Below are 12022 nucleotides of genomic sequence, written 5' to 3'. Positions count from 1 at the left end.
GTGCGCTTTGCACCGTCTGCCATGTTGTAGTTTGGCAAAAAAATTTCCATGACAAAGAATTGCAGACTGATTTCTTATTTTGAACTTTATGTCTGCATGTGATGTTATAGGGTGATGTGGGAGCGAAATCGGAAAGCATTTTCTTTTCGTGTCCTAGTGAAATTTCCTAGCAGCCATGCTGTACTTTGTCAAGAAAGGAAATATGAGCATCCATGGCTGGCGCGATCAGACAGCTGAAGTTCAACATACAGATAGTATAGAGGTCACTGGTTAAGTGATTCCTTGCACGAATGTGACGACAATAATAATTTGCATCCTTTCTTCCACATCCAGTGTGACATTTTAGACTAAAAGGTGATCAAAACAAAGCAAAATAAAGTGCAACTCAAACTGTAGAGAGCATAAGGTAAACTTTTACACCTTGAAAAGAAACTCAATGATACCACTCTTGAGGTGTCTTTTGACAGCAGTTACCAGAAAGCTTTATCACATATAATTAAAACAGCAGACCAACATCCATCGAATGCAAAATCTTTCTTTTTTCTTGTGCAGATAGTCAATTTAAAGAAATCCTCTCCCAGAAGGATAGAAGACAATACAAAACATAGTACAGTGTGGGAAGCAATACCACCCAAAGCACACAGATATGCTAGAAAAAATTTCTTGCAGTTGCCTTCTATGAGAACACTAGCAGAATATTGGGATGATACTTCATGTGAAATAGGAGTAACAGATATTGTAAAAGGGAGATTAATCTTAGAAGCTAAATGTTGATTGAGGTTGAAGGATTTCGTTCCTTGATAGTGGATGAAATGGCAATAAAACAACAATTGCAGTATGATATAAAGCTGGATACTTTCTTTAGTCACAAAACGACACCTATAACAAAAGCTATCAGAATACTTGCGATGATACATCTGAAGTTAACGACAAGAATGTGAGCGAATGTGAAATTCCCGCCAACAATTTACTACATTTCACGATAGCATGTTTACGCACTAAGTACAGGGTGGTCGCTGCATAGTTCTACACCAAATGAATCTCAGGCAAGGAACTACACAATTTGATACTGTCTGTTATCAGAGAGATTAAGGAGTGCAGATTCCTTATAGTATGTCTAGTTACTGACAATCATAAGATAAATGTAAATATGATGAGACGCCTGTTCAATGGTAACATTTTGAAGTTACAAATCACTCACCCAAATGATCTGAACCAACCAGTACTTCTTGATCATTGCCACATTTTATAAAATATAAGAAACATGTTTTTGGAGAAGGCAATGTTTGATGGAGAAGTGGTTCTCACATGAAAAACTTCTATGAACTGCTCTAGAATATCTCCAAATACTTTCTAGGCACCCGAAAGACCATTTGTTCCAGGACTGAACAGCATCTGCATATTTCATGAAAATGACTTAGAAATTGGTTCAACACCCATGATGTTAACTGTTACAACAACGCTAAGTTTTGTCCTCACGAGATCCATTTTTTCGACACAGATGATGACAGGTTTCATTGGCTGGTAAATGAGTTCCTTACATATCTTGATGATGTGAAAAACATCATGATATGAGCAAGAATTGGCTTTTCTCAGTAATGAGACTTACAAGGCATTTCAGTTGACCTCATGTTCCACAGTACTGTGTGTTCGATACTTATTGTTGGCGGATTTTCATTTCATGCTAACAAGAGTGTTTAACAGCGATTCTGTAGAAATGATCTTTACCACTTTGAGGAGAAGCTCAGGCGACATTGACGTACTGGTTTCAAGAGCTATAGCTCATGCACTCAACAGAATCTTGAAGATGAGAACTCCTTTGCGACTACAAAATCATCATGTTTATGAGATGAATGGTACTATGTGTGACAAGTCATCTGAGCCAGTTTCATTGGAAGTGATACCAGAGATCCCAAGCAAACAATGTAAAAAATTCTGCAGAAACTTAATGGGCCAATGTGTGTATAGGCTCTTCAAAAAATTTTTTTGCAGAGAGTTGTTTGAGGATAATGTTACAGGTCTGGGGACAGTATCTGTTATACTTGCATCAATTCCTTTTCTCTGTGGTTTCCCTCTGAAGGAAATTAGATAAGGAGTTCCTTGCGAATCGTGTTGTAGCCTAATTAAACAATAAAAATGTTATTCTCCATTAAGATGAGTGTTACGTTTTTTTCTGTCCTTCTGAATTATTGGTGTGGATAATAAATATTGTATATGATTTCTTGTGTGAAGCTGCACATTTGTCAGTACCCAAGCTTGCACAATTTTAGCTACATTAGTTCTCAATGTTTTGAAAACTTCAAACATTTTAAAGTGTTGATGCAAGTGAGATTTCAGAACATGCTGAGAAATTAGGCCAGGTAATCTGCAAAATTGTTATAACAGTCGTCTTAAAAAAATACGATTGGAGACGAAGTAACTGAACGTTTTGTAAAGGTGAAGTATGTAAATAACAAGATAATAAACAGAAAAATACTCCAACTACAACAGATGTGATTAAGTGTGTGTAGTGCTGCTCGGGCAGACTACTGCACACTTGCAGGACTCTGGTAGCGAATGCGAGTCCTTCCTGTGTTTGTGCTGTTTCTCAGAGTGGGAAGGCCAGGAGAACAAAGTCCATGCAGAATACCACAGCCAGTAGATGTGCAGTCGGAAGGGCACATGTGGGAAGAGCGGTAGTGGTGAGTGTATGGGGCAGGCATTGTAAGGGAACTGCAGAGTGCTGGAGGGCAAGAGCTGCTCTAAACTGAGGCCTCCACTCACATTTCTTGTAAATATTAGGTGGAGCCCCTCACTGCCCTCACTTGTATGGTGGCCATTCAAAAACACCTGTCACTTCTGTTTTGATTAGTATCTAAAAAAATTCCACTGACAGTGCAGCGATTCATTTTTGCTTGGTTTGTTAACCATTTGTAACTTTTAGAGAAGTGTCATGAGTGGAGAATTTTGATTAAAAACTACACATTTCTCTTGTTGTCATGTTAAAATTTGCTTCTTCTGCCAAAACACAGCGGAGTCCACATGGTGTTACCTCTATAACATGCTGTGCAGAAGCAACTGTGACAAAATCCTAAAACAGTGGTTTATTAAGTGAGGAACTAATGAAAAGTAAGATCAATAGCTTATTTAAAAAACATGTCCTCTGTACGAAATAAACATGTAATGCCTTCACTTATGTTGTTCCAAAACTCACAGAATTTCGCTTGTCATCAGGAATCGATGGCGCCTAAAATTACATTGTTTCATTGAGAAAGTCTGTATGCCGGACCGAGACTCGAACACGGTACCTTTGTCTTTCATAGGCAAGTGCTCTACCATCTGAGCTACCCAAGCACGACTCACGCCCTGTCCTCACAGCTTTATTTCTGCCAGTACCTCTTCTCCTACCTTCCAAACTTTACAGAAGCTCTCCTGTGAACCTTGCAGAACTAGCACTCCTGAAAGCAAGCATATTGCGGAGATGGTAGAGCACTTGCCCGCTAAAGGCAAAGGTCCCGAGTTCGAGTCTTGGTCCAGCATGCAGTTTTAATCTGCCAGGAAGTTTCACATCAGCGCACACTCCACTGCAGAATGAAAATCTCATTCTGGAAACATCCCCCAGGCTGTGGCTAAGCCATGTCTCCGCAATATCTTCTTTCAGGTGTGCTAGTTCTGCAAGGTTCGCAGGAGAGCTTCTGTAAAGTTTGGAAGGTAGGAGAAGAGGTACTGGCAGAAATAAAGCTGTGAGGACGGGGCGTGAGTCGTGCTTGGGTAGATCACTTGCCCGCGAATGGCGAAGTTTCCTAGTTCGAGTCTCGGTCCGGCATACAGTTTTAATCTGCCAGGAAGTTTCACATCAGCGCACACTCCAATGCAGAGTGAAAATCCCATTCAGGAAACATCCTCCAGGCTGTGGTTAAGCCATGTCTCCGCAATATCCTTTCTTTCAGGAGTGTTAGTGTAATGTTGTTGCATTAATTTGTTATGAAAGCGGTGCTGATAGACAATAAAAGAGGTTTAAAAGCTGTGAGCTGTCTGGGGAAGTTAACCTTGCATTACCGCGCAACTGTTTCACCAGGTATCCAGTCTAGCTTACCAAATTCCCAACCAGACTAATATTAATTATAATTTTTTAATATTCATACTACAACCAGTGACACACACACACACACACACACACACACACACACACACACACATATATATATATATATATATATATATATATATATATATATATATATATATATATATATATATATATATATATAAGAGAATTTAAATAAAAAGAAATAAATGTTTATATTTGGAAATTTATTTTAACATTGATCATTGAAATTTCAGCACATTAAACTTGATTCATAACTAAACTGGTGCCTTATTTAGGATTGTGAAAATGTGAGTTTGTAATCTTACGGAACACATCAAATATGGATCCAAGATTGGGAGACTGCATACAACACTGCATTCATAAAATAACACACAAAGAACGTTGAAACATATGCAAGAGGAAATTAACTACAAACAACCGATTTAATTTTCACCCAAAGAAGTTACATTCGTAGCGCAATCCTGTTTGTCATGAAATTACCACACACTGGTATACTAAATTCACACTAACTCTCTGTGAAATCTTCCTGGAAAGAATAGCTGAGGACTACTTTGATGCTTACACCCGATCAACTTGGTTTACACAAAGAGTGTAACTCCACAATAATTTTGATAATTAAAATAAATTACATCGAAACGCAATTTACTAAAGAAAAACCTCGAGCTTGTTACTATCGTCTTATTATTAACCTGATGGGTCAAACAATTGTATAAGCACATGGTACTGGTCTCACAAAGTACACCCCACGTGGGTTGAACATAAAGAAAAGTTGCTATATTGAAAAATATTGTCAAGATGAGACGTTATAATCTCACGCACATTCGCATTTAAGATTGATGATCTTAGTTAGAGTTACTGATCAACACGTGGTTCCACTTTACTCACAACGTAGTGATAAAGCAACTACTGGAAGATATTCTGAACTTCACACGCAAAATACACTGCGTTGCAATTTAAGATAACATTAGATATTTTAGAGCTAAACCTGAAATAAAGATGATTAAACTTTCAGTTAGGCTGAGCTTAAGAAATCCATTGGCCTACGGACTTAGCAGAGATGCGCTTAGCCAGAGATCTTACCACTTCAGACGCTCGCCACGGACAGACTGCCATGGTCCCTTCCTGAGGGTCCTCACAGATGCAAACAGAAGTGATCAGAGAGACAGCTTCCTATACCAACATGACAAGGGACGGACAGTAGCATATTAAGAATAGAAATCTCTCTGCTTTTAGAAAGCGTTGCTACCTGTTCCAACGTTGGTCCTACTGTTCTCTAGCAGACAGGCTTGTCTGCTACCATCAAGCATGCAACTAGAAATACATTTGCTCATTCATCCTTTCACACAGAAGGGAAGGGGGATGACAGTATCTTATCATATACAGTATATAAAAGAAAGCGGATGTAGCTTCCGTATGAGACTGTGTGACATGAATTACACATAAACTGTATTTTAAAGTGTAGTAGTGTGACAGATCGTTCTTGTTTATGTGGAAAAGTAACACGTTTCGCTGCTCAGTCTCCTCCCAGATAGTCAGAAACACCACAGTAAATTTAGAAGTGGAATGTATGCCGTAAATGACAACAGATTTAAGAAATTAACATGAAAGGAATCCAACAGAGACCTTTCGCTAGTTCTGCAAGGTTCGCAGGAGAGCTTCTGTAAAGTTTGGAAGGTAGGAGACGAGGTACTGGCAGAAATAAATCTGTGAGGACAGGGCGTGAGTCGGGCTTGGGTAACCCAGATGGCAGAGCATTTGCCCACGAAAGGCAAAGGTCCCGAGTTCGAGTCTTGGTTCGGCATACAGTTTTAATCTGCCAGGAAGTTTCACATTAGCGCACACTCCGCTTCAGAGTGAAAATCTCATTCTGAAACCATTATATTTGCTTGACAATTGCTTCTACTCAATAGAATTTTTAAAAACGTGTATAAAGTGTGTGTTGACGTGTCTGAATGCAGTTAAGTGTAATCTGTGTGCATAAAAGAGAATTATTGGTAGGTAAGACTAATGAAAAGACTATCGTAAAAATGGTCAATAAGTTTTCATATTTTTCACTGTTAACTGGCATTGTGAGTTAAACTAACTCGTTTGACATTACAATAAGAGACTGCATTTATAGTCCATTGAACAAGCAAGCAGTTAACCATCATCTGCGAATAACTCCAGGGAATGATGGCCGATAACATCGAAAAACACCGATATCTCGTCCAGTAGCAATTACTGTCGTTTTAGGGCCTTATTCGGTTCATGCCTTGAAAATGACCGGGATTCACATGTGGTAATATATAACTTTTGACGAATTTATCCAGCTGCATTCTCATGTGTTATTAGAGCATAAAACATGGTGGGAGAAGCTTAACATCTCCTTGGGCAATATGTTGAAAATTATAGTCTGTGTAATTCAAAGGATACAGTGTCATAATCAAAAAGCATAGGAAGTTCTCATTATTATGTATGCAACTGATATGTTGACAAACATATTTTTTAAACCATGAGTCTTTAAAACTAAGAAATATTATTACTTTGTTCCAAAGTCTGTATCGTAATACCACTGTCACTTCTATTTGAGTCTGTTTCTGAACAATCTGATCGTAAATTTACGATGATAGGTTCACGGCTTATATCCATCATCACTTCCCTGTCTAATTATTCTTTCTGAAACTTGTCAGCATGCCACACAGACTGTGTCCACACTACAGGTTGGATGTTGTCTATTGCCCCATGCATAAGCGAGTCAGTGAATGTTATCTTGAATGTTTTTTTCCACTCCCATATAGCCTTATGTTTTGCCCAAATTAATTCCATAGGGGCTACACTGTCAGTGACATGTGGGTAAACGCAAAACTGTGTAACCCCATTCACATGCAAGGTTGTCAAATTTGTACGTTGTCACATGACTTGCATAAATTAACAAGTTACAGAATGGCACGAGTCTGGTTTATACTGTGCTTAATATTTTTATTTTTAAGCCAGGGAAAAATACCCTCTTTTCTATTGTTTATACTTGGTGTTTTCTCTGTGACAGTTGAATTATAACTGGCAATGACCAACTTCGAAGCAAGGTATGACAAGAATTGCGAATTACGTTACGAATCTGACAGCTTTCATTTCCAAATGGTAGTCACTGCTGTTTTTCTTCCACATAAATAGAAGTTTACTCTCAGAGACAAAACCAGAAGAAGAGTCAGCAAGTAGAATAATTATCCGAGAACCTATTCCTATGAAAACTTTAAAACCGCCATACCATCACTCATTTTCCAGCAGATCTTCCTGGAATGACTCTAACTGGCCCACGTTTCATCAAGGTAATACACTGTTGAACTACTCCCTTCTCTTGTTTCGTGAATCTGCAAGCGAACAGGGTCACTTGGTAATTAGGCTACCGCCTTATCACTGTCATTTTAATCCAATTCAACTGGTTTGGAGTGAAGTCAAGGCATACATTAGAAGTAACAACAAGACTTTCACTACAACAGAAATGGAAAGACTGCTACATGAAGGTCTTGCTATGGTAGACGCTACCTCATGGAGGAAAAAAGTAGACCACGTTGCTAAACTGATAAGAGAAGCACAGATTATAGATGGCATTATAAATAAAAATGAACAGTTAATGATTTCTCTTAATGATGATGACGAAGACAACGGTTTTGGCGCCAATTCTGATGACAGTGAAGGAGAACTGGATGGAATTGTGCCACTGACATTGTAAATTGGTGAGTGTAAATGTATACAGAATTAATTCTTTTTCTCTCTGCAATCGGGTAGGCTACGTATGTTTTGCTTTATTTCTTTCTATGAGTGTGGATAGCGTGTTATTTGGTATCCTTAGTTTTGTATTATTATACGACATTTTACATGCAGCTATTAGTGTAACAATTTGGACGACTTTTAATAGATATTGTCATTAACTTCAGGTGGTGTTATTTCCCGGTTTAATATACTATCAAACGCTTAGTCTCCGTCGTCGTTCTCTCCGTTGTTAGAAAAACGTACTTTGTTGCACTTACGTATAAACGTTGATTGTAGCTTACATTTAGAAAATGTACTTTGGAGTTGTGGGCGTGTGCAGTGGCAGCTATTGCAACCTCGCAATCACAGTGTAGCCAACCACACGCGAGCTGTCGAGTGACATGTTTCACTGGCCCGGGTATAGAGTGTTTCGCCTTTTGGCGGCTTGTAGTGCTAGTTGACACCTTTATTCAGTTTGCATTGCTCAAATATTTTTGGTCTAAACACAATGCGAATCATGTATATTCTCATGCTGAGCAAAACATGTTTCAAGATTTACTCTCGTTAAGTGAAATATTTACATATGTACTTTTTGGATGTTACACAAAAAAACAATACCGAGAGAGAGTTCGCGTGTGTGTGGTTTTCTACATCACTTGGGAAGCACAGTAATGGATAACCTCAAAAAGATGACTACAGTTCAAGAGAACAGAACACCACATATGCAAACACCAAACAAAATTATGTAAATATATGCACTTGATATGAAGAAAAAATTCTCAAAACACATGGTGCTATGCATGAAAAAATATGTAACTGATGCAGTGTTTCATTATTTAAATAATTAATGACAACTGCAGGCGTTACAAAAACACCGATAATGGCGTATGAAATTGAGCCAAACATTTCGCCTTCCCAATTATCAGTTACACAAGCAACACATTCAAAACTTTGTGAAGTGTAGAATGTAGATGCACCTGGTGCAGAACCTGAAGACAGTGACATGCACCCAATACAATGTATGTGCTCCCTATGCACTGTATGATTTCAAAACCTAACCACGCAGTCTCAGTATTTACTTAACCTGAGAAGGTACAATTACTGACAGGGAATTACTGTCACACTTCCTCAAATTACTTATTTCAAAAGCCCATACAAGAAAGGAGGTACAAGGTATTTGAGCATGCCCACATTCCTACTGTGGATGTCCACTGCAAGATGATACACTTCATGTTGCTCTGTAGTACTACCTCAATAATAACAAAGATTGTAGTCAGCAAAGTGCTAATCAGGTTGATGGTATGTGAAAACAGTGAACTAGTTAAAAAGTTAGGCAATTTTAATTCATGAAAAGTCATGAAGAAGTAAATCATGACAGAAGACAATAATAATTTGTGTATAATATCATAAAAAGAAAAATGGATATAAATATTCTATATTTCATTTTTGTTATAAAATGCTTTCTAACATAGTTATGAATCGTTTTCCCACTCACATATAATGTTGTTAAGTAATTATTTTGATTCAGAAATACCAGTTTTGCATGACATTTACTTAAAATCAGGGATCAGTTTAAATATTTAAGTGTCCATGATTTTTTGACCTTGAGAGTAAAGCTAGGTATACCTAAAAATAAAAATTTCGTACAGGCAAGTACTGTCCACTCTGATTATACATTCCCTAAGTACAATGACCAACACATCATGAAATTTTTAGAACATATAGGATGGGCGTTTTGGAGAAAATAACGTCTAAATAAGCAAAAAGTTTCAGATTCTTTCATCTTAATGTACAAATATTTTGACAGTTTCAGAATTTCATGCATTAATGTCACAGCTGACAGTTAACAGTCCTTCCACTTTATCATTTCTCAAGACAGTTAACAGCCTGTGACGTGACTATTCGAACATTTTCAGAACATAATTTTGAAATTCACAAAAAGTGACTAATTTTCATAACGTATTTTTCAAAAAATAAACAATTAATAAAAAATGAAAAAGGTCCAAAGTGTACATGTACTAATCATGTCTCATAGAATTGGGAACAAAATATTTATCGAAAATAAATTCAGATATCTATCACTTTTGGTTTCCTTATTACAATTTACCCTTTTGTTACGACATTTTCACAAAGATACATATTTAGAGAAGTCTTCAGCGTTTGAACAAATCATCAGAAAATCAAAATAATGTAGGCAAATTTTGAAGAGGTATCACGTGGAACTTCAACATATATTTTATTCAACAAACTCTGAAATAGTGATGCGTGACATTTTCTCTTGACCTATACAAAATTGGAGATGGAATCACCGGCAGGGGATGCTGGAAGCCACCATCAATTATTCTGCAAATGTCACAGTTCCCAGCACCCCTGCATAATGTGTCAAGATAGGCTGCATGTATAGTAGTGGGCACAGGGTATCTCTTGAAATTACACTTTTCCATTTTTCTGAACTCAAATATGCAAGCTAGGGAACAAGAAAAAGAAAAGCCGTCTCCGAGTCCTAAACAACAATGACAAGATTGCTGAATCATTTATGAAAGATAACTGCACAAGAGATAATATAGTTTCTCAAGAACACTAAATGACACAGTAACATAAAATAGAATTACGAAAAATTACAACAGCAGGCACATACTGAATCTCAAAGAGACATGATTGTGGGTGGGTTCAGAAAGGGAATAGGGATATTAAAGGGAATGTATTAGCAATTCTTTCACACACACACACACACACACACACACACACACACACACGCAGAGAGAGAGAGAGAGAGAGAGAGAGAGAGAGCGAAGTCGTTTTACTAAAAATTGAAAATTTGATACAAACTTTTCATGTTTCCCGTCTTTATCACATAAGTGTTTCTTGTGTTTATGATGATGCTTATGTTTCTTTTTCTTAGATTTCTTTACAATATCAGCCCCTTCATTCTCTGCTACTTTCTTGTCATTTAACACTTCAACAGAGGCATCGGAATGCGAGTCAACTGGGCTGCAACAAAAAGATTTGATCATAGTTTCGCTTCAGACAAAAGTAAACAGCGCAGTTTTGAACTAGCGTTCCAAGAAACCCGCAGTTTTCATCTGACAACAGATGCTGACAAATGAAACTACGCACATCAAGCAAATCTTACATTAAAAACATCGGTTACAGAGCAATTGCATGAAAGCTACCACCACGACATAGCATACCTATAGTTTACAGATTGAGCTGAAGCAAACAATAACGACTATACCGCGTCGCGAATGTAAACGCGCAAAGCGATCCACAAATCCGAAGTCGTAAATGCTGTTTACCTCCCATCTTTATATTTATGGGCAAAACCCGTTCGACAACGACCCAAACAGCTAACACCAAATACGTTACAAAAAAAATCTGGGCAGTCATCTCGTGACTTTCCATTTGTGAGTATATACTACACTGTACTACGTTAAATTACTTTCGTGTCCCTAAACTCAATGTAGGGCTCATTATTCTCAAAACATAGTCTCAATAGCTCTATACCATATTTTTTGACTTTTAACATGGACTTGCATAACAGAACAGCTTCGTAAATGCGCGGAGTCCAAATAGTAATGTTCCCGCTGTGTAAAATGCTTCATGAGACTCACCTCATCTTTAGTTAAAGTTGTTAAAATCTGTACTTTAAATTATTAAATAGATATTACACGTATTCCACAACTACAGTACAAGTTTTTATGCCGCCATCTTGAACAGCAATTTCTCGAATTACAAGTCGCTTGTCTTCCTCCTTGGCACTGTCGATATACAGCGTATCGCAATCTGTTATTTAATTCCTCGATTTTTCACCAATTTCATTTCAGTAACATAAAGTTACCACGTAGTAAAATTTGGTGGGTAAAAACAAACGATGCTTCCAATTGTGTTAATTACTTTGAAAACTTTATCTTTTAAAGCCAATTCACAATGACCCTCAACGCACAACACGCCGCGCCAACGTCACATCTAGGCTTATTCACACTGTCCGTCACATTACGTTAGGTCATGTTACATCTTGTCACGTGATCTCAACTCGTACAGCTGTTCTCAACTGTTTTCAATATATGCGTTATGCAATAACAAAGATCGAATAAGCAACAGCTGATATCAACCACGAAAAATACAACCTAACAAAAGCACTATGAATAGAGGATGAGAGCATGGCTGCATATGGGGAGCAAGTAAGTTTGGTGTCATGTGATC

General features: G+C 37.6%; 1 protein-coding gene across 4 annotated transcripts in view; it reads right to left on the bottom strand.

Annotated features, from left to right (window-relative positions):
- Positions 1-11571, bottom strand: part of LOC126260870 (serine/threonine-protein kinase PRP4 homolog) — a 173007-nt gene extending 161436 nt beyond the window's left edge. For 3 of the 4 annotated variants that reach the window (XR_007546653.1, XM_049958301.1, XM_049958302.1), the window contains exons 1-2: positions 11431-11571; positions 10649-10810 (exon numbers count right to left, since the gene is read on the bottom strand). Coding sequence is in view for 3 of the 4 variants with exons in the window: in XM_049958301.1 (XP_049814258.1) it covers positions 10649-10810; positions 11431-11435 (167 nt within the window). In the remaining variant the exon portion in view is untranslated. The remainder of the gene's footprint in view (positions 1-10648; positions 10811-11430) is intronic. The other variant, XM_049958304.1, reaches the window with a different exon arrangement.
- Positions 11572-12022: the final 451 nt, after the last annotated feature.

Source organism: Schistocerca nitens, chromosome 5 (assembly GCF_023898315.1).
Source record: "Schistocerca nitens isolate TAMUIC-IGC-003100 chromosome 5, iqSchNite1.1, whole genome shotgun sequence".
NCBI lineage: Eukaryota > Metazoa > Arthropoda > Insecta > Orthoptera > Acrididae > Schistocerca > Schistocerca nitens.
Note: the sequence above shows the minus strand (reverse complement) of the source record. Positions and strands in the feature narration are given on the sequence as shown.